Consider the following 24,331-nt stretch of genomic DNA (forward strand, 5'->3'; position numbering starts at 1 on the left):
ACAGTTCATATCTCTCTCTCTCTCCACATATATATATACATATATAAATCTGCATACTCAAGATCCATTAGCATGTTTTCTGTTCCCTCTGAAATTCTATGAAACACAGCAGTCTCAAGATGAAGTCAGAGATGCTTTTGAGAGAAAGTAGAGCAGCCACAAAACAGAAGAATTAGGGATTGTGTAAACATGTGACTGCCAATAAAGGTGCGAGTATAGGGCTTAGAGGGAAGACAGGAGGGAAAAAGAAGGAAAAAAGAGTAGAATTGAACTGCACAGAAACCAGCTGTATACACTGAGATAGTAATATGGGGGCCATACACATTGAAATTCACACTAATAGTTCTGAATAACTAAATTTTTTTTAAAAAAAAATTTTTTTTCTAATTATAAAAACAATTTTTAACATTTGTTTTTAAAAGTTCTGAGTTCCAAATTCTCTTCCCCCCCTTACTTCCCCTTCATCCTAATTGAGAAAACAAACAGTTTGATATAGGTTATGATACATGTGCAGTCATGCGAAACATATTTCCATATTAGTCATGTTGTGAAAGAAAACAAACCAAAAGAAAAATGAAAAAAATAAACTAAAAAAAATATGATTTGATCAGCTTTCAAACTCCATCAGTTATTTTTCTGGAGGTGGATAGCATTTTTCATCATAAGTTCTTTGGAATTGTCTTTGATTTTTGTGTTGTTGAGAATAGCTAAGTCATTCACAGTCGATCATCATACAGTATTGCAGTTACTGTGTATAGTGTTCTGGTTCTTCTCACTTCAATTTGTATAAGTTCATGTAATTCTTTGCAGGTTTTTCTGAAAGCTTCCTGCTCATCATGTCTTATAGCACAATAGTATTCTGTCAAAATCATATACCATAACTTGTTTAGCCATTCTCCAGTTGAAGGACATCCTCTCAATTTCCAATTCTTTGACACCACAAATTGAGCTGCTATTAATATATTTATCCATGTGGGTCCCTTTTCCTTTTTTTAAAAATTTTTTAATTTTTTTAAAAATTTTTCATTTTTAACACAGTTCATATCACATAAAACAATTCCAACTATTGGTCCGGTGATACTTCTTTTAAAGCACTTACAATATAGACCACAAATGAATTTTTTTTTTAACATTAACCAACTGAGACACAAATAATAACTATGCATGCTAACTTCCCAAGCCCTTGACCTAATTGGCTCCACACTATTACCAAGAATTAAAGGACCCTAACTTATTGTTGTTGGTCTAACGTTGTAAGCCTAATAGCTTAATTTTAGACTTAACCTCAGATGTTCCCCTACCAACAATCTATAATTTAATAGATCCGGTATTAAGCTTACAAACCTTTTGACTATAGAAAATTGCCACTAAGAGTAGGGAACTTGCAGGGAAACAATATTTCCCCAACTTCATGTCAAATCCAGGCAGGAGGAGATTGTCAAGTTGCATTCAGTCAGGCTTAAAGTCTGCCAGGTGTCAGTGGGGAAATTGAGTCAGGAGAACTCTATCTCAGCCCAGACTGAACAGCCACTCTCCCATCCTTCCCATGAGATCACCTTTTGCAGCTCATACCAGCATCTCACAGGCTTACTGGCATCATGGATTGGAAGTTTAGACCGCCTTTCTTGCTATCCATACCTGGAGTTAGACTCAGAAGAATAGTCAGTTAATAGTCCCATAGAATCTTAAAATAGCAAGTTCCAATGACCAGATTTCAGATATGACTGTAATTTCACACTGGCTAAGGAACCTCTTTTGAGGCAAGGCTTAAGTGGCTTACATCCCTTTCTACACATGTTCTAGTTCCTGGCTAAATAATAATTATAAAATCAAATTTACCATTAAAACCTTAACTTTTCCATCAATACCAAATTTTACCTGAGGTTACCTGCCTCTAGGAAACTTAGACTAAAATTTTTTTCCCCAAACTAAAGCTATCTCTGATTTAGTCTCAGTAATTAAATCAGTCAGTTGTTTTAATACTAATTGCTTTTACATCACTTTGTAGCATGTCCAATTTTTCTCCCCATCTCTCCCCTCCCCCCATCCCCTAATACCTTGCATTTTTTCTATCACATCCCACCCTTCCCTTATCCACATCTTCTCTCATTTCTTGTAGGGCAAGATAAATTTCTATACCCCATTACCTGCATTTCTTATTTCCTGGTTATATGCAATAATAATTCTCATCATTTGTTTCTAATACTTTGAATTCCAACTTCTCTCCTTCCCTCCTTCCTTTTCCTTTTTCTTTCATCTCTTTGGTATAGAAACCTAGTAGTGGTATTGCTGAATCAAAGGGTATGCGCAGTTTTATAGATGTTTGAGCATCAACTGAAAATTTATGGAGCCTTAGCAGTTTTCTAGTTCAGCCCCATCACTTTATATATAATAAATCTAGGTCCAAAGAGAAGAAACTTGTCTTAAGTCATACAGATTGTTAGTAATAGAGATAGAACTAGAACTCAAGTCTTCTGAGAGACTGTACTTTGAGTCAGGAATACTGGATTTAAATCCTGCCTCTGATACTTACTAACCTGTGACCATATATGAGTCACTTGGCCTTGATAAGTTTTAGGTTTCCATTGTTAAATGAGGAGGCTGGATTAGATAAATGGCCTGTAAGGTTTCTTTTAGCTTTAAATCTTTGATCTTATCATCCTAATTTTTAGTCCACATGCTGTTGTTACTATAAATGAAAATACTGACTTTTGAAGCTCCTCTTGAGGAAAAGCAACAGAAGCTAAGTATTGAATAGGGTTTTAATCATATTTGAAAATGAATAGGAGTCCTTCTCGTTAACTTATAAGTACCTTAAACTAAGTAGTTAAATTTAGAGGCAAAAATTAAGTTCTTTAAAAAAACACACAACCAAAACCTCATTAGTTCTAGGAATTTTTTATATCTCTTTAACTTCTAAAAGGATAATTTAGTCAAAAGGACATTTGTTGTTGAGGTAATCATTTTATCATTTTCTCTTGATACTGAACATTTTAGCTATTGCCTATTCTGATCAGTGTGTGATTTGTGTTAAGGATTCTGATGCAACGCCCTGCAAAACATCTAAGCAATTGATTTGTCGTCAGTCTACTGTGAACAGAGTGGGATCACAAGAGGTATCTTTGGAATCCTCCCAGTCAGGAGGGAAAATACAAAACAACCAAGCTCCTAATTCAGCCAATAGCACTAACAAATCTCAGGTGTGTGAAATTTCTATTCTAATCATTATTCATCTTTAATGTGGAATATTTTAATATTAAATATGAAAAGTATGAATTATTTAAATAATAGCCTATTTAAAGAAAATTACTAGTCAGGGAATATATTTTTTCAATATAGAAAATTCCATATTACAATGGGTACCTAATAAGACTCTCCCCCATGACAGAGCTCTTTTCAAATCAACACAGTTTATATCCACTACCTCAATAAGGGTCATTCATTTCTATAGAAAGGTTAACAGTGCTTCAAAACAGGTCTATTTGCCATAAGCATTTTCTGCATGGTTCTGTAACATTTTTTATATATAGCCTCCTGGATGCTTTGGAGTTTATGTGTTGTTGATATATGAAGCACTGTATTTGAATGCTGAGCTCTGAATTGAACAAACTATTGTTACCCAAGAGTGTTTGATTAATGTTACCTTTGACTTGTTAAAAGCCATAGCTGTACAATTGTACTTCAGTCAAGTCTTTTTATTGTCTAAAAACTGCTCTGTGTCCATGAATAGTGAATCAAAATGGAAAAAAAGTTGTTTTCTATATATAGTAACATGACAACAAGAAGAGACTATTGTCAGCAAGAAACAACAGCTGACAAAGGAAATAGCAGACTATAAAATCAGACACAAAATAAAGCACAGAAGTGCTTTTTTCAACATCTAAAGGTATCACTGTGTTACATTACACTACAATAATAGGTGTTCTTAATTTTCCAGATTCATTTAAAAATTGAATATTATTCAAACTGTACTTTCTTAAAGAAGACAGGGAATCATACTTTAGAAAGTGTCATAAAAATTATTTAAAAGAACTCTGGCCAGACTGGGTGGCATATGTCTGTAATCCCTGTTGCTGGGGAAGGCTGAGGCTGGTTAAGTTGCCTGAGCTTGGGAGATCTGAGATACTAACTAAACTAAGTCTGATGCCAATATGGTGAACTGCTGGGAATGGTCAGCAGGCTGCCTGAGAAGGGACATAACAGCTCAGGTCAAAAATGGAACATGTGGAAGTTCTGATGCTTATCTGCAGTGGGATTGGGTTTGTGAGTGCTACACTAGGTGAAATAAGGAGAACAATCTCAGAGAGAGAGAGAGAGAGAGAGAGAGAGAGAGAGAGAGTGTGTGTGTGTGTGTGTGTGTGTGTGTGTGTGTGTGTGTGTGCGTGTGTGTGTGTGTGTGTGTAATAGGTATGATAGGAAATTTTTAAAGTTTGGTCAACTCTTAAACTTTTTGTTGATGCTTTTTGTTCTTACCTAGCATTCATTTCTGAATGCAATTCTTCCTCAGCATCCTCCCAACTAGAGAATGTTTCCTTCTATAATTATATTTTAAAAGATAAAGGAGAAAAAAACCAATTTAGCAAAATTAGAACATTGGCCTTATGTGACAAGACAAGTATTTGCAGTGTTCCATATTCCATTCTCCATTGCTTTCCTGCCCTGCACCTTACATACACACACAATGAAGGGGAATATACAATGTAGTTTAAATCTCCTATTTGTATTTGCTATTGTCTTGTGGTCCTCTACTGTTAACATATGGTCAGGGAGGAGTTTTCATATTAGCATAAGTAGAACATTATTAAGAAGGAACATCTATGTCTGTAGGCCTTGAATTAATTTGTTATTTGCTTGAAGTGCTTCTCTAATGAAGGTTGGATATTAAAGTTTTAAATACATCAAATTAATGCAATATTAAGTGATCACTAGTATAGCATCTTATGCTTGGGTTTAACTCTTTCTGAAAACTTAGCAACTCTTAGAATTTTTTTTATAATGATGATAATATTACTATTATTTAAACATGGATTGATATTTAGGACTATTTTTGGTTTTAACGTATAATATTGATGATTTTTTTTTCTCCTTTCTGCAGCATGGATCAACAAGGTTATTTCGTTCTTCCAGCAAAGGCTTCCAAGGTACAACTCAAACAAGCCATGGCACCTTGATGACAAACAAACAGCATCAAGGCAAATCAAATAATCAGTATTACCATGGCAAAAAGAGGAAACACAAGAGGGACGCAGCCTTTTCAGACCTTTGTAGATAGTTACCAATTTTATGATTGACTGTTCTTCTGTGTGCAATGATCTCATGCTACGGGATAGTTTGATAGCAACTCTTGGGATTCATTCGGGAGCTTCAGACTGTTCAGACATTGATTAGCAACTGCATTTTTTTCCCAGCTCGCCACGGAATGGATCATGAAGACTGACAACTACAAAAACAAAAAGGAAAAAAAAAGGCTGCTCATTTGATAAGTCATATGCTATACAACAGGGTCATTTTAAGATTTAAAAGCTTGAATGTAAAATAAATATATATCCCATCAGCTTTATGCTGAATTGTAGGGGTAGTATTCAGTGTGTGTAGGGGGTGGTATAAACAAAAACTAAAAGTTTAAAAGGAGGGAGGAAGGAGAAAAAAATGTATTTTGTGGGAAAACCAGATTTAAAAGGTGAAAGTGATTTGTGCATGATTTTTTTTATTATTTTTGCATATATTTACCATTTTATTGTGTGTATATATAGAAGACTATATTATAGGAAATTGACATTTGTAATAGTGGATTTGTTAATACTTTTTACATAACATTACTGTTTAAATTGTAAACAGAATTTTCTCAGGATTAGTTTGAAAAATAATCTGAATTGTCATCTTAACATCCATATGTAGGAACGTGATTAGTTCTGTTACTCAGAATTTGTTTTCTTCAGCATTGCAATGAATTAATAGAACACTTGTGACCTGCTGCAAAAGTTTTTCCTCTAAAAAGAAAAGATTTATGGTGGCAAATGAAGTTTATTTTATTTTGTAAAATGTGTACTATGTATTTTTGTGTAAACACTGAAAAAACTATAGTCATCTCTGATAATTAACTCACAACTGTTTTCAAGAGTGCCATTGTCTTTGGCAATGGGCAATTACACTACTTTGTTTTCTTTACAGTCTTTTTTTTTCTTCCTAAAAAGGAAAAAAAAAGCCACCTGAATGTTGTCCATTCTTGTTGCAGTAAAAAGGAAAAAAAACCTCAGCTCGAGTTCTACAAACATTTGCATGCCAGCTTCTTTAACCTTTGTGCTCGCGTGTACTTGTTTTTCTCATTCTTTTTTAAATTCATGCTAAACTTCTGTGGGAGAGAATAACTGTTTAAGCTTTAATGAAATCATACTTATAAAACTATTTTCTTATACTCTACTATATGCTTTTGGTATTGTTTATCTTTAAAAATTAAATGGTCTTTGATAAAGGACACATTTCGTATTGCTTTATTAAGACCAAACACTTCTTGTCATCCCATTCTTTATCCTGCCCTTTCACTGAATTGTTATCTTTAATTAAAACTTTTTTAAACATTGGCTTGTTTTAATCATACTGTAAATTTAGGTTGTGGTCAGTTGAATGCCTTGAGTGCAAATGAGATGTGAAATTCTGTTATTCACCACATGTTGAGTTTGAAACTGAGCTGGGGAATATTGAACATAATAGAATGTTTAATAGCATTTGTGCAAATGCTTCCTTGGAAGGGAAAAGCGTTCTATGTTCGTCGTCAATGTGTATGGCTCTATTAAATGAAGCCATTCCTGAGATGAGGATCTTTTATATGCATATATATGTATATGTATTCATATTACATGTGTGTATACACACACATATATACACATATATATGTGTGTGTGTGTGTGTATATATATATACACACACACACACACATATATATATATATATATATATATATATATATATATATATATATATATATAGGCTTTTAAATTTTTCTTTTGTATACAGTTACAAAATACCAGACCAACCAGACGGTAATGGACACTATTAGTGCAACAACTTTTTAAATAAAATAATGCTAAAATATAACCAAAACCAATGTCATCACTGAAATCAATATTTCAATATGTTAATCTTTTACTTCAAAAAGGAAAAATACGTTCCAAAAGATGGAAACTCATAACACTTACCTTGTATAAACAGTATAAGAGTTTTAAATATGATGTTAATTTGACAATGTTTTAAATTTTAGATTCACATTTTGTTCAGATCAGCTAATTTTTATCAACAAGATGTTGAGCTTTTGTTTATAGAAACTAGTTCAAGTCATACCACATTATGCATAATCACAGTATTTATTTTGTTTTTTAGATTATTGTGAATGTATAGACTTTTGTTTACTGCGTAGGGAGAAATTATTTATAAAATTATATAATCCAGTATTAGCTGCTATTAGCAAACTGTTTCAGATATATAAAACTTGCAAAGATCTGTGTTGCATTGGCCACACTGACTTGTTTTGTTGTTGTTGTTTTGTTTTTGTGTTTTAAAGAATCACCCTCATTGTTGAAAGCAAATGTACTCTTAGGGTGCAGGTATTAGTGTTTCAATAAGCATGTGATTATTTTAAGGTGGTGGTAGCGGGAAGATAATCTTGATTCCATTGGGAATCTTAGGTTTGCCTCAATTTATGGTTTTCATAAATTTATTGGAAAAATCGCTTTTCCTGGACTGCTCAAGTTTCTTTTTGGTAAACAGTATCTTTCTAAAAGACAAAAAAAAAAAGCATGAAGGAAAATTGAGGTGTGTGTTACATTTCCTCAAATGACCAGCATTGTATTCGTAAATACTGTATATCTTGCAAATCTTTATTTAAATAGGACAGTTGAACTGTTCATTTTTCAATCTGAAGTAAAATACTTTCAAGAACTTTTAGTTTGCCTGCTCATTTGTCTTGTACATTTCATCTCTGTATTTGACTCCCGTCTGATTCCTTTTGAGTTTCAATATTTTGTTTAGATTTTGTGACTGAAAAAATAAATGTTTCATCTAAATATTATAGTTCATCAGCATCCTTGAAACATTTTCCTTTGCAGTATTGTAGAACTGGATATTTACAAATTATTCCTGTTTACGTCAAAGTTTATTTTTGTTGGTTGTGTTTGTGCTTCATATGTGTCTGGCTGCTTTTAAAATTTTAATAGAAATGATATAATGGTTCTTTGAAGTGCTAAAGCATCAAGAATTATAAATATAGATTCTGGATGATTATATTTTGATACTGCTTAAAGGCTGTTTATATACCTTTAAAAAATCAGTTAAAGTGTCAATTATTTGCAAAGGATGAAGAGACCAGGTGTTCTGCTTTGGAGAGACTTATTGCATTTGGTTTCTATCATAGTGTTGGAGTATAAAACCTACTGGTTTTATGTCTCTATGTCTTTGAACCCTCCCAAAGGGCTGAATGTCCGTTTGTGCCTCTTTGATTTGCTTTCTATTTGCTTTGCTTCTCTTTGAGCTTGCCCTTGAGACTGTCAGTCATTTGCTTTAGCTTCTCTTTTCCTCAACTTGAGTCTTCTCAGTTCATCAGAACAAAGCATGAGCAAGGAAGACTTTCTTTTTTCCCTTTCCTTTGGGGTTTTCTTCCCGCCCCTCCCCTATCCCCCCCCACCCCCGTCCCCCACCCCACCAATGGTAAGTGTTGAACTTCCCTAACCTGTTAACCAGTGTTTGGGTTATCCTGCGACTTGTAAATAGCAGAACCGTAGTGCTGTGATTTGTTCTTTGCAAGAGCCTTTATAACTAGGATGACCAGGGTAATTTTACTGATGTTGTGTTGAATGTTCAGGAACCATCATTAATAGGTTTCTGTAAGTTTTGTTGGGATTTTTGTTATTTATGATGATTCCTGTTAATTGCTTTAAATTTGATCCACAGTTGGAAACTTATGGTTGCCTTCAATTATAGCATGCTGATAGTTTTTTAATCACTTTGATATTAACGAATAAGGGGAGGAATTCAGTTATTCACTAGGGAGTGTTCCTAGGGAAATGGACATTTTGGAACTAAGTTTTAGAAAATTAATGGTAGACTTTTTCTTCTAATAATTTCAGATTTCCAAACTGATAAATAATAAAAATGGTTAAAGCAACAACCAGAAAAACTTGCTATTTCCTCTCATTGACCATATCTGTAAACTGTATGTGAGTGGAAAGCACTGTTTTCCTGATTGATTTATAAAACAAATATACTGTGTGTCAGGATTTTATGAATGACTGGTGCAAGTTAAATTGAGTAGGAAAAGTCAAATTAAATTTTTGCATTGCTGTTTTTGTCAGTGAAGTAATTGATTTAATGAAACATTTCAGTAATAATGTAGCATAAATATTGAAACAAGTATTTGTATGACAAGTGTTTCATTGAAAATACTGTGTTTGCTTTTCCTCAGGTTCTAAACCTTTACTTTGAGATTTAGATCACTCTTCAGTCTGACAGAAATGGAAGTTTTGTGGAAAATAAGTGTTTAAAATTGTAATATGCTATTTGATTTAACATATAACCAAGGAACAAGCCAGATTTCACTGTGAAAGTTAATATGGTTAACAAATTTTGTTTCTCTACGATGTCTTTTTTCTTATTAATAGTATTAAATGTCTTTAATACTGTTGTCTGAGCTAGGTCTTAAAAGCTTTCAACTTACCTTCAAACCTCAAACAATGGATTAACTGAATTTTTCTTCCATCAGAGAGAATGATCCAAGTTTAAGTTGAAACTGTTATTAGCTAGAAAGCCTTATTTTTCCAGGCTGGTCTGGATAAAAGACCTATGGCCTAATATCAAATACTAAAACTTCTTTTAATGACGTATGATATTTTGTTTCCCTTGCTCTCCTTTTTAAAGCATTTTGGCTTTTAAGGTTTGTACTTTAAAGTGCGTGCCTTAGTATTGCTTAAAATGGTCCATGGTCCAATACCTTTGACCTAGAGATATAGGAAGAATTAAAATGCAAGTGACAGTGAGTGGTCTTCTTGCTGTTGTTGCTTCAGCAAGAAGCGTGGGCTTGTCTGTCATTTGCTAAGAGAAGTTGTAGCTGTATGAATGAGTCCTAAACAAGTACTTTACTGGGGGTAGTGTGAAAACTAGGTGTCCTCTTAATTTGTGTATCCAAGTCAAAGTTTCTATTTCAAGTGATTATCTGTGTATCTGTATTCATCTCAAGAGCTAAAATGTCAAATAAAATCCTTGCAGATCCATAGCCTTTGCTACTTTTTGTTGAATCTGTTTTCATGTGTTATGACATAAGGGGTGTGGGGAGGCCATAATCAGATGGATGAATGAAATTTTTAAAGAGTAGTTATATTCGTGTTTGCTTATTTCTTTATCCTCAACATACTATATGTCTTTGTGTGGGTAGTTAAAAATAATAAAGCATAGCGGGTGGTAGCATAACGCAGTCTCACAAAATGGGGAGAGGACTTCACTAGGAGAAAATATCTCTGAAGATAGCAATTTTATTAAATTCTTACCATTCAGGGATGAGTCTTACATGAAGTTAAGGAATTAGACAGGTAAGCATTTTGGTACCCTTGGGGAGAACTAATTACATGACAGTCTGAGGCCAGTACCTTTAAAGGAGAGGACGCTTATTGATTATGTGCCAAATACTTTAGGTTGAAAATTATGGTCACCTTATTTTGGGATTTAGATCTTTGTCTTAGTTTCCCTCTTCACTTAGTTGCCTTAAATCACTTTGATTTTAACTTCTGACCTTGAGATTTAAAATTCAGAACTGCTTTTTCGTCTATAATTTTTACATACATTTGAGTTTGGAAGCTCAAATTATAAGTCCTATACTCCTGGCCCTGAGAATATTGGCTACAAAATTCAAAGTACCTCATTCCCCTTGATAACTTCAGCCTTGTTTGAGGTCAAATGCCAGAGGTACAAGAATAAAGTGTTCAATTCAAAGCTGTCTTCTGGTATCAGAACTGGTGAAGGAACATCCAGAGAATCCTATTAGAGTTGAATATTTCATTGAATGTACACACATTTGGCAAGTTTGGATTTTAATCAATACTTTTTGCTTCTTCTCTGATTAGTGTTGCCTTCAGTTCTAAGAAATGCAGACTCCTGTGAAGTGTTGGAGGTTTGAATCGTCCTGAAATCTTCCAAGTTTTATCTAGTTACAACTGCAGCGAGACACTGAGGAATCCACCGCAGGAAGAGATTTAATACAAATGATTTACTAAAGTTCAACATTTCCTGAGGTCATTTAATTGGGCAGCATTTATGAATATTGTGAAAGAATTGCACATCTTGTCTGGAAACTTTTTAAAGCTAACTACAGTTTCTTCAAAGATGCAGATTGTTTACCTTGAGAATTTTATAAATTGCATTTCTATGCAAATTTGTCCTCAGTGGTACCACCCATTTTCTTATCCATAATCTGTGATCCAATAAAGGCTCTGTGCTTTCATTTGGTTTTCAAGCATCTGTTATGAACCTTTGTGTAAGATTTGATAACTGTTTTTCCCCCTAATTTTTCCTCTTGTCTATTCTACAAATCACAATATTCTATAATGATTATACTTCTGTGAATGAAGAAAAAGGTTATGATTTGCTTGGAATTTATAAGTTAGCCTATCTCAATAGCGTTTTCAGCCTTTTTTTTTTTTTAACAGAGCTTTAGGATACTATTACTCTGCTCTCACCATAGTCTAAGTCTATAGAAACTGGGGTTTGTATATACAACAAGCTACCAGTACTTTGTGCAGAATCAGTAGTAATTAAGAACCATAGCCAATACCCCTACATTAGTTATTCATGAATTAACACAACTTGATCTCTGCTTTAAAATACAGGATTATGATAACTTTCAATATTTACTATTTGAATGTTCATAAAAAAATAACATTAACATCTTTAATGTAGAAGTAGCTAAATCAAGCTGACCAGGATGGCTTTCCACAATGGCACGTATAAGTTACAAATGAGCAGTTATCCTAGATTGTTCAACCTAATGGAAAGGAATAGTAAATAATCCTCAAACTGTTTAACTTTGTAGTACTGTCAAGTATAACTGCGTGCCAGCTTTAATATGGTACTTGTTGAGGATGTAGAAGACCAGATTCCTTTTCAGGACTAAGATAAACTTTGAGGCCCCTTCCAACTATGAGATTTTGTGACTATATACTTTATGCTTAAATCTGGTCTCTGGTTTTGACCCATTTGGCATACTGAGAGACTGGATAGTGAAGAGAAAATGGATCAGAACAAGATGTTCACATATGATCAAAAGTTAAGTATAAAGTATTGTTCCAATGTATTTATTTACTTGAGGTCAGAGTTCAATAAGTTTAAGTTTTTTTCTTAGTCATTCTTGGTGGGGTTTTTTTAAGACAAATTTTGAACTAATAGACTACTTTTGAAAGTTGTTGGATTTACTTTTGTATCATTTGATATTTTTGTTGGGATATAGGTATGATAATGTTGCTAATGCTAGCAATTTTTCTAAAGTTTTCTAAAACTCATAATGCCTATAAAGTTAGTACTTTTATTAGCATTATTTATTATCATATATATAATTTATTTCTAGGGAGTGTGTGTATGTGTGTGTAAATTAGAAGGTACCCCTTAAATGATGGAGAAGTCACTTGGTTTATTTTGCATTTCATGGTACCTGTACATTCTTTTGTAATGAAATCAATACTATCTATAAAATGTCTCTATGCCCACATAGGATGGTTATGCACATTTAATGATGGGCAAAGAAAAGAATTAGGCCAAGAGCCAGAATTCAGCCCACTGGATAAGGAAGTAGAGATCAGCCTCTAGCAATGCTCACTTGTAGCAAAGGAAAAAGAATGTATTGAAACATCCTCGGGTTTTTAGGTGTAGTGAAATCAAGCCTGTTTTCAGGAGAAATTTACCTTATTCTTTCTTTCTCACTATTCTGATGTCATTTATATTGCTTATGTCCATTCCTTGCCCTCACTTGCTCTTCCAACTCCTCATTCCCTTGCACTCTACTGAAACCAGAACTTAAAAGGTTTACTGATCTTTTAATTGATAAACTGAAGGGCCTTTTCTCTGTTCTCATACTTCTTGACCTCTTGGCACTTTGACACTGTCAGCCACCTTCTGTTGGATTACTCTTTATTTCCTCTGCTTTAAAAAAAAAACCCAACCAAACAAAACCCAATAGTATCCTGGTTCTTCTGACTAGTTACTCTATCTTTTACTAAATTATCTCTTGCCCCCTAACCGTAGATACCCAACATGTCTCCTTCCAATCTTTGTCCTGGGCTTCATCAGCTCTAGTGTGTTTAATTATCTCTGCAATTGACTCCCAAATCTATCTCTCCAACACTAATGTGAACCTCTGGGCCATCTTTTCTTTCAACAGTGTTTTCATTAGGTCCTCTAGGTCTAACATTGCCATGGAGGTGACTTCTAAATTTACATATCTGGTCATCTCTATTGTGTTCCAGTCCCGCATTACCACTTAGATGTTTCAGAGGTATATCACATTGAACCTCACCCAAATAGAATGCCTTATCTTCTTGAAACCGCCCTTCTCCTTGATCTCTCTATTTTTGTTGAAAGAATCACCATTTCAGTTAACTTGTATCAAAACCTCAGTCATCCTCAACTCTTCATATCCAATTAGTTGCCTAGTCTTTTATTAATTCTCTCTACAAAATCTTTCACATCCATCCTCTTCTAACTCATCTGGCCAATACATTTGTTCAGTGGCTACATAATTGTGACCCCTGCTTTCATCCTCCCCTCTAATCCTTCATAGAGCTACAAAAATCATCTTTCTAAAGTATGGCTCTGATGTTGCAACCCTCATGTTGAAAAACCTTTCCATGTTCCCCTTTTGTTACTAGGATAAAATACCAGCGCCCTGTCCTGGCATTTGACATCCTTTTCAGTCCAGCTCTGTTTTACTTTTTCAATCATTCCACATTGCTCCCTTTCATGCACTCTGTGTACTACTCTGGACTATTTGTTATTCCTGAGCATTCTGTCTCTTGTTTCTATGCCTTTGCATAGGGTGAAAGCAATTCTTCCTTACTTGTCTCTTTGAAACCTTAGATCCTCTCAAGGCTTAGCTTGGGTTCCACCTGCATGAAGCCTTTGCTGATTTGCCTAAGTAGTTAGTGCTCTCCTCTTTCTCAAATTATCTTGTATTTATTTTTCTCTTTGCAAGTTGTATTCCTCTAGAGGAACGTGAGCTTAAAAGTAGGGACTATATTTCATTTTTGTGTTTCGTGCCTTTGTATTTGTACTTCTCATGTCTTGCCCATATTTCAATGGATCTGTGATGTCATTAATGTGGGTATTCTTTCCAGTGACACAGATTGCAACCTACTCACATCTGCCCATTCTGTTAGTCTTTTCCATAAGTTTGTTTTAAGAGGTCCATCCTGCAAGCTATGGGCCTTCCTTGAACTCTTGAAATCAAGAGAATATCAATGATACACTCAGATGTCATAGAAATATAGTTGTGGAATTGAAAGGGATCCATCAGTTATCTAGTCCCAATGTTGAAAAAAGAATTCCACTGCAACATACTCAATCAGTGGTCATCCAGTTTTTGCTTGAAGACATCTAATGAAGGGGAGAGAGAGTGGAGACTCACTTCTTCACAAAATGGTCCAGACCATATTTGCTTGGCTCTGATTCTTAAGAACATGTTTCTTACACAAAACCTAATAGCTTCTGCAACATCCATTGTTGCTCCTCTTTTTGCCATCTGGAGATGAACAGAGCAAGTGTAATCCTACATGACAGCTCTTCAGATTACCTAGGATGATTACTATTTAAATGAGTTACATGCATTCTAGTTCCAAATGGTTTTCTTAGCTCCAAAAAACAACAAAACAGAAAAACCAAAAACCCTTCCAACCAAAAAAAAATCATAATAGTCTTTGAGAATTGACAGATACCTTCTTTAACAGAAACTTTCTACAACTTTGCTATAAATCTTAAAAACATTGCTATTTAGGACCCTTTCCATCTGAAAAATCCCTCATGACATGAGTGAAATAATTTGGCTTTAAATTGACTTCAATTTTGCCTACATCCCTTTAATATTTCTGTCTATAATAGTGATTACCTCTTTTATTAGTATGCTACATAGATCCATGTTCTGAATCCCTTTTCATTTCCATGTTTCAAATCGAATAACTTCTCTAAACTTTTTTTCCATCCATAAAATGAGAATTATAATATTAGCATTAATTACCTCACAGAGTCATTGTGATGGAAATCATTTGTAAACCTTGAAGCATTCTAGGAATATGAGTTTATTATCAATCAAAAAACATTCATTAAGTGCTACTTTATGCTAAAGTCATCGCTGGGGATATCACAAGGATAAATTTAAAGGTCCAACTAAAAAAAAAAGCCAGGGACCATACCATGGGCACATTGGATACAAAAACATAAGTCTCTGTCCTCAAAAAGCCTCTGTTCATTTTGGGGGAAAGATGGTACATACACACAAAAGAAACACAAAGTAATTTTTGGTTTTTAAAACTATATTATTTTAAATTTTTTCTTATATCCAGTTCTGAGTTCTCTCCCTCCAGCCTCTCCCCAATTCATTGAGAAGGCAAACAATATGATACCCATTATATATGTGCAGTCATTCAAAGCATTCCCATATTAACCATGTTGCAAAAAAAAAAAAAAAAAAGGCAAGAAAAACAGGATTTAAAAATATCCTCCAATCTGCACTCATAGTTTATCAGTTTCTCTGAAGATGGACAGAATTTTTCATTATGTAATTGCTGTGGAGTCGCTAAGTCTTTCATTACAATATTACTATTACTACGTACAATGTTCTACTTCTGTTTACTTTGCATCAGCTTATGTAAGTCCTTCCAGGCTTTACAAAACCCCTTCATCAGTTCTTACAGCAACACACTATTCCATCATAATCACATATCAAAGCAAAATAATTTTGGAGAGTGGGCATCAGCAGCTGCGGGGATCAGGAGAGTCCTCATAGAGAAGAAGGCACTGAAACTGAGTTTTGAAGGAAGCCAGATTTTAAGACACAAAAATGAGGGAATAAATTCCATGGTGACAAAGGGACTGAGGCATGAAATAGATTGGTAATAAGTAGCAACAAATAGTCTAGGTTGGTTGGAACATAGCTTAAAGGGGGGTGGGGGGAAAATGTAATAAGCCTGGAAAGCCTGGAGTCGGATTGTGATGGGTTTTAAATGCTTAAGAGGAGTCTGTATTTTATTCTACAGGCAAGAGGATGCTATTGAAACTTTTTGAGTAGGTGAATGAGACCTCTTCTTATGGAATATCCCCATTTAAAAGAAGAGTATTTTAATTTTCCAATTACATGTAAAGATAATTTTCAACATTCATTTTTTTTGGTAAGATTTTGAGTACCCAACTTTACTCCCTCTCTTCCCTCCCTCCTCCCCACGACATCAAGCAATCTGATATAGATTACACATAAACAATCATGTTAAATATATTTCCACGTTAGTCATGTTGTGAAAGTATAATCAGAACAAAAGGGAAAAACCACAAGAAAGAAAAAACAAACAAACAAAAAGTATGCTTTGATTTGCATTCAGACTCCATGGTTCATTCTGTCGATGTGGGTGACATTTTTCATCATGAATCCTTTGGAGTTGTCTTAGATCCTTGAATGGCTGAGAAGAGGTAAATCTAACATAGTTGATCATCAAACAACGTTGCTGTTACTGTGTACAATGTTCTCCTGGTTCTGCTCACTTCACTCAGAATCAGTTCATGTAAGTCCAGGTTTGTCTGAAATCCACCTGCTCATCATTTCTTATAGCATGATAATATTCATATACAACAACTTACTCAGCCATTCCCCAAATGATAGGCATCTACTCACTTTCCAATGTTTTGCCACCACAAAGAGTTATTATAAATAGTTTTGCAAATGTGGGTCCTTTCCTCATTTTTATGATCTCTTTGGGACACAGACCTAGTAGTGGTATTGCTGGGTCAAAGGGTTACAGTTTTGTAAGTTCCAAATAGCTCTCCAGAACGGTTGGATCAGTTCACAACCCCACCAACAATGCGTTAGTCTCCCAATTTTCCCACAGCTTCTCCAGCAATTATCATTAGGAATATCCCTTGAGCAACTGTGTGGAGGATGAACTGGGGAGGAGAGAAATTGAGGACTTTGAGATCATTCAGGAGGCAATTCTTGACAAAATGATCAACAGAATAACTTCTTTCCTCTGTGTTAAAATCTCAAGTGTGTTTATAAGGCCATAGATTTAGAGTGGTTAGGTATCTTGGAAGTCATCTAGTCCAAATTCATTTTACAGAGGGGGAAACTGAGGCCCAGAAAGATAAAACGTCTTGTCCAAGATCTCGTAGGTAGTGATGACAAACAGAATTTAAACCTGGGTCCTCTAACCCCTGAACTAGTGTTCTTTCCACTTGTGTCTACAAGAGATCCATTTTGAAAGGTCCAATAAATAGTGATGTAGAATGGAAACTCAGGAGAGAGATGGCATCCCGAGCTGCTATCTTCCTACAGATGATAATAGAATACATGGAAGCTGCGTGTGTTCATCGCCGAAGAAGACCATGCCATCAGAGAAATGATGACATGACTTGCACTTGACTTTGTGTTTTGAGTGAGGGAGGGCTGTGCAGGTTATCAGCCTCACTTCTCCTCCAGAGCCATCTGAATCCAGTGGCCAGATACTGGAGATGACCCAGGATGAGGCAATTGGGGTTAAGTGACTTTGCCCAAGGTTACACAGCTAGTGAGTGTCAGGGTCTGAGGTGAGATTTGAACTCAGGTCCTCCTGACTCCTGCACTGGTGCTCTATCCACTGCACCACCTAGCTGTCCCATTGCATGGAAGCTAATGAGATCACAGAGAAAGGGAGAAGAAAAGAAGGCCCAGGATAAAGCTTAGGAGTTAAGGGGTTTAGATGAGGAATGAACAAAGAAACTACATGGCTAGGCAGATAGAAAGGAAATGAAAAGAAAGCAGTGTCATAAAATCCAAGAAAAAGAATAACTTGGGGAAGAAGATGGTGAACTAAGAGATAGCTGCCAACCTCAAAGAGAGAAGTCTCAGTTGAGTGAAGAAGCTGGATGCCAGACGGGAAAGGATTGGGACTTAAGCAAGAAGAGTAAATGGAGGCAAGGAGTAAGACAACTTTTTCTAGGAGGTCACCTCAGAAACAAGGAAAGTATAGAAAAGATTATTGCAATTATTACATACACATTATTTTATATTATATTAATATCAATATATTATAATTATATTAATATATTAACATGTATAACAATTTGAGTTATTCTAACTATTTTAACTATTCCAGAGGCTTTTAGGATGAATATTTTTTAGCTGAAACATCCATAAAAGGAATGAAATGAGAGATTTTGCTAGGTTGAAGTCTCCTTTGTCCCATTCTCTCTCCCAATCCTGACAAAAAGGTTAATGCAAAAGTAATAATTTGATCCATAATTAACAACATTAATCTTAGACATGACAGATACTTATAAAATCTGTCATTGATCATGCCATTTTATGAGAAGTGTCATTTAGAAACTAGCAACAGGTTGTTTCAGTCAATAGTATTGCTTTTCTTTATCAAGAGAAGCCTTTCGTTTTTAACATTCCTTCTAGAGTCAGTAGTCAGCTTGGTGATGTGGGGAAAAATGCTGAGGTGATGGAAGCAGAGTGACCACACCCCACAGAAGTAACAATAGGCATGGTGCTTTCTTTGCCCTCTCTCATCCTACCTTATTCTCTAGACCAGATGAAGGAGTGTTTATGAACCGTTTTCAGGTTTGCCTTGCTATTTTCTACTCTGACCAGCAGAGGCCAGCAGAGTAATCCTTATAATCCAAATTACATCCTCAGTCAGGCTTCCAGTGTGCTGAGCCGTTTTTCATTGAAACCGCTTGGAATCGATATATGGAGTCACCAGGTACAGTCACTTACCTCAATCTATAACATGGTTATGTGCTTCAAGATGGTGAATTGGACAGAATCTCTTTGCTTTTTCTGAACCCTGAGAGAGGTCAGGCATCCTTTGTGTCTAGCATTAATAATAACCCTATTTTATAATAGTAGCCTCGGTTCCTCTTTGGATTATGCAGCTAAAATAATCTGTGCTATCATTTTAAAGTACTTTTCAATGATCGTAGATAGAGAGGGTATCCCTGCCTCTTCTGACAACTCTTTCACTTCCAAATGATCTGGAAAGCAAATCTGATTTTTGATCTCCAGGAATAGCTCATCCCTCAACATCATTCTGAAGTAGACCTTTGCAGCTGTGCCTTCAGAACATAAGTGTATTGCTTAAGAAGTGGGGGAGACAAGTTTTTGTATTGCAGTTTCTCCCCTGACTCTTGCAGCAGCTAGGTAGCACAGTGGGTAGAGTGCCTGCCCTGGAGTCGGGAGGACCTGAGTTTGAATTTGGCCTCAGACACTTCCTAGTTATGTGATGCTGGGCAAGTCACTTAACTCTGTTCACCTCAGTTTCCTCATTTGTAAAATAAGCTGGAGAAGAAAATGGCAAACCACTTCAATATCTTTGTCAAGAAAACCCCCAATGGAGTCACAAAAAGCTGGACACAAGTGAACAAATTCTCCAGTAAGGGGTGGAAGTTTCCTTGTCTCATGGGATTGGGATAGAGACAGGGATTGTACCTGTCATTTCACTAGTCTAAGGAAGTCCCAGGTGAGAAAAACTCCCTCTACCCGTGCTGGCAAGCACCTTTTCTGTAACTTAGTCTTAGAGAGTTGACTAATGCTATCCACCTTCAGTGAGAGGAGATGAACACAGAACGCAGATATCTATTGGAACATGGCTGCTGTACAATTTTTTACTTGATTATTAATATTTTAAATGAGTTTTGTTATTCTTGATTACTCAATAGATGGAAGGGGGAGGTGAGGGAGAGAATGAGGATCTGAAAATAAAATGAAATTGAATTTAAAAAAGAGTTCCTTTGAGCTCTGAGATCAAATCACTTGCCTAAGACCACATGATCAGTATATGTGTCAGAAGCAGAACCAAAACCCTGCTTTTGAGACTAGTTCTTTATTGCCATCCTCCTCTCATGTTCCTAGGATCCCTGATTTCTCTTCCAGTAGTGTCAAAGCTCAAATGAGATAATTCATGCATATGAAAGTGGATACATGAAATAGCTACATAAATTAAGATGGATACATAGTAGCTTTTAAGATTCATCATATAAATGAGTATTGTTTATATACTGTACATATGTATATGTGTGTATTATCTAACTAAAGATGTATTTAGGTGGTGAAGTCAGGAAGGCTTGAATTCAAATCCTGCATCAGATGTTTACTAGCTGTGTTACCCTGAGTTAGTCACTAAGCCTCCCAGCCTCCATTTTTCCATCTGTAAAATAAGCGGTTTGGACTCTATTAGCTCTATTCTAGCTCATATACGTGCAATTTTCCCAAGTGTTTTTCGGTGTTCTGACACGGTTTTAAAAGTTATTACTCAACGACTTCCTTTCTCACCTGGCTGGAATTGCCCCAAGAAAGAAAGGACTAAATTTATGGAGATTTGTGGAGCATGAAAGAATTTATGACCAAACAAGAGACAAGGGATATTATGAAGTGCAAAATGGATAATTTTGATTACATTAAATTAAAAAGATTTTGCACAAACAAAGCCAATGTGACCAAGATTAGAAGGGAAGCAAAAAGCTGGGAAGGAATTTTACAATCAATGTCTCTGATAACAGCCTCATTTCTAAAATATATAGAGAACTGGGTCAAATTTATAAGAATACAAGTAATTCCACAGCTGATAAATGGTCAAAGGCCATGAACAGGCAGTATTCAGATGAGGAAATTAAAGCTATCTACAGTCACATAAAAAAAGCTCTAAATCACTAATGCTTAGAGAAATGCAAATCAAAACAACTCTGAGGTACCACATCACACCTACAAGATTGGTTAACATGACAAAACAGGAAAATGATAATGCTGGAGAATATGTGGGAAAATTGGAACGCTAATGCATTGTTGGTGGAGTTGTGAACTGATCCAACCATTCTGGAGAGCAATTTGGAACTATGTCCTAAGGACGTACCCTTTGACCTAGCAATACCACTTCGAGGTCTGTATCCCAAAGAGATCATACAAATGGGAAAAGGACCCATAGGTATAAAAATATTTATAGCAACTCTTTTTGTGGTGACAAGGAACTGGAAATTGAGGGGATACCCATCATTTGGGGAATGACAGAACAAATTGTGGTATAGGAATGTAATGGAATACTGTTGTGCTATAAGAAATGATGAACAGGAAGACTTCAGAAAAACCTGGAAAGACTTATAGGAACTGATGTTGAGTGAAGTAGGCAGAACCAGGAGAACAGTAAGTAACGGGAGTAACAGCCACAGTGTGCAATGACTGACTTTGATAGATTATTTAGCAATGAAGGACCTGAGACAGCTCCAAAAGACTCATAACAGAAGATGCTGTCTACATCCTGAAAAAGAACTATGGAATCTAGATGCAGATTGAAGGATGCAGATTGAAGCATATTTTTTTTCCCCTCTCTCATTGTTTGTTTCTTCTTTTTCCTGGTTTCTCCCATTGATTCTAATTCTTCTTTACAACATGCCTAAGGTGAAAATAGGTTTAATATGAATGAATATGTAGAACCTATATCAAATTGCATGCTATCTTGGAGTAGGGGGAGGGAAGAGATGGGGAGAAAATTTGGAACTCAAAATCTTATGGAAGTGAATACTGAAAACTAAAAATAAATCTTTTTTTTTTTTTTAAAAAAAGAAAAAAAGGACTAAATTTCTGCAGTCAAGTCTGGCGGGAGGTTTTGTCTTAGTATTCTGTTCCCAAAGAAGTTACATCTTCCTCAAGAGGCAGTTTAATTCTTCCCGGATACCACACATATGTCAGAGACACCCCGTGAACAAAATACGACTCAATGGTGAGAAAAAAAAAGAGGGAATTGCTATATTTGGGGGGTTTGTTTTCAAACTGTTTAGTTCACCAAGCTAAGTTGCCAAATGTTTTGTGGGGCTCATGTGTATACCAAAGTTATCCATTTTGTCATTTCTGTTTTGGTGAAGAGAGAGCTTTGTTGCACTTTAAAATCTGATCATTCTTTTCATGAAACCAACACTTTGATGGATCTGTGATTTTCATGGGTTCAGGGTGCTCGAAGCCCTTCTCCCCCCCACCAAAGACCTACGCTTCCACTGTCTTTTCCATCTATCATTTTTATCCACGACTTTTTGTTATTTCCTCCTAATCCACCCAGCTTTATGAAGATGCTATGTAAGATACATTCATGTTTCATGTTTAGTAGCCCTGGACCAAAGGATTTTATTTTCTGCATACCTTAAATGTAATTGAGTTTTTGGAACATTATTTTGGTAGGAGAGGAACGGGAGAGGAAAGCTCAACAGCTAGAAGTCTCACCTGGTGGAAGGCGCCCAGCCCAAACCTGAGGGCGTGGTTTTAGGGGAGATTGGGTTGGGAACCTAGCACAGCTGGGTCCCTGGGGAGAGAGAACCCCGTTCTCCCCGCTTTGTACTTTTTAATGAGTGTGGTTCCGACTTTCCACAGACTATTTTTTCCTGCTTTTCTGCAAAGTACTTACAATATGTACTTTCTCCTTTCTTACAGTGGGTGCGCACGTGTGTATATTTGAGTGTGAGTGTGTGTGTGTGTGTGTGTGTGAGTGTGTGTGTGTGAGTGTGTGTGAGTGTGTGTGAGTGTGTGTGTGTGTGTGTGTGTGTGTGTGTGTGTGTGTGTCTGTGTCGCCCAGTGCACTCTCCACAATTTTGGGAACCCCAAGATTCCTGACGGCGGAGGTTTCTAAGCCAGCCCTGGCGAGGAGCCTCCTCGGACCGACCGCCCACGAGTCTTCCCCGCCCCACTCGCGTTCAGGGGAGGGGACGGGCCACACTATCCCGCGGCAGCCGGTCTAGTGGTTCGGGACCTTCTGGCCTCCACCCGCTGGCCCCGCAGCGTGGCGTGAGCTGATCCAGCTCCGCGACCCCGCAGTAGCTCTGGGGAAAAGCGCTCCGTCCCCCTACTCGCTTTCCTCCCTGGGGCTCCCTTCTGACTGAGCCCCAAGCGGCTCCTCAGCGCTGAAGCCGGTCAGGGCCAGCCTGGGACGCGGTGGCTGCGGCAGGTGAGTTTGGCGAGCCCCGCGGGGGCCCGGGAGGGAGCGGGCAGCTTTGGCATCCGGAGCCTCGCCTCGCCTGGCATCTGATGGTAGGCGGTCTCCAGCTCTCCCTCGCCCCTTCGGTCCAGCTGTGATCTCAATCTCCATTCCAACTGTGTGCCCCCTTACCTACTTCCTTCCGTATTCTTAGGTTCCTGCGTTGCCTCTCTGTCCTCCCAGGGCACCCAGATCCGTCTGCCCTCGAGCTCTGTTTTTGCTACAGCCCTCAGGGCAACCTGGGACAGGAAGGGAATAAATAGATGGTGTGTGTAGGTTATGGACCCAGACTGAGATAGTAGTATCCTTTCCATCCAGGAAAATGGATGGAATTGGTGCGTGGGTTGCTGAGGGGCGGTTAAGGTCATCACCCTTGGGAAACTTTCTGTGAGGACAGCTGCCCAAGGTCGGCCAAAAAGGGCGGCAAAGGAATGAGGTCCCTTGGTTGGAATCCGAGGATAGATCGTGAAGTAATCGAGGAAGACGGAGACAAAAGGAGACACCCGGGCTAGCCTTCCCTCTCTCTGGCCGCACATCTCGTGGGCTCGGTCCCAGGGACCCTTTTCCCTTCGCAAAATGAGGAAAGCTCACCAGCGGGACGGGACGGCTCGCCTCGCCCAGCCCAAATCGGAGGGCGTGATTTTAGAGGAGATTGTCAATTATGAATCGGGCACAGCTGGGTGCCCTGGGAAGCGAGAAGCCGGACTGCAGGTCTGGGCAAACTGAGTTTGAATCCCAGTTCCTTCTGCAAAATTGCTTTGTGACTGCGCCAGTCCTTTCTTCTCCAGTTTCTTCATGACCAAATTGAGAAATTTATATCAGCTGATTTCCAAGGACCTCTTAAGTTCTGAAAAACAGGGTGTGCAATGTTAAGAGAAGAAACTAGAAGGAAATGTCCTGGATAAAGCAAAACCCTGGAGTCAAGAGACTTGGTTTTTGTGGGAGAGTTATTCAGGGATGGGGAACCTGTGGCCTCGAGGCCCCATGTGGCCCTCTAGGTCCTCAAATGTGGCCCTTTGACCAAATCCAAACTTCATGGTCTCAAGGCCACATGTGACCTTCTAGGTCCTTGGGTGTAGACTGTTGACTTGAGTCCAAATTTTACA

General features: G+C 36.9%; 1 protein-coding gene across 5 annotated transcripts in view; it reads left to right on the forward strand.

The window, feature by feature from the left end:
• Positions 1-11,482, forward strand: part of TENT4B (terminal nucleotidyltransferase 4B) — a 60,675-nt gene extending 49,193 nt beyond the window's left edge. For 4 of the 5 annotated variants that reach the window (XM_072632170.1, XM_072632171.1, XM_072632173.1 and 1 more), the window contains 2 exons: positions 3,036-3,200; positions 5,096-7,935. In XM_072632170.1, coding sequence (XP_072488271.1) covers positions 3,036-3,200; positions 5,096-5,272 — 342 coding nt within the window. In that variant the 3' untranslated portion in view covers positions 5,273-7,935. Of the gene's footprint in view, positions 1-3,035; positions 3,201-5,095; positions 7,936-11,105 lie in introns of those variants that run through there. The other variant, XM_072632172.1, reaches the window with a different exon arrangement.
• The last annotated feature ends 12,849 nt before the right edge of the window (positions 11,483-24,331 follow it).

The sequence above is a fragment of the Notamacropus eugenii genome, chromosome 1, assembly GCF_028372415.1.
Source record: "Notamacropus eugenii isolate mMacEug1 chromosome 1, mMacEug1.pri_v2, whole genome shotgun sequence".
Lineage (NCBI taxonomy): Eukaryota > Metazoa > Chordata > Mammalia > Diprotodontia > Macropodidae > Notamacropus > Notamacropus eugenii.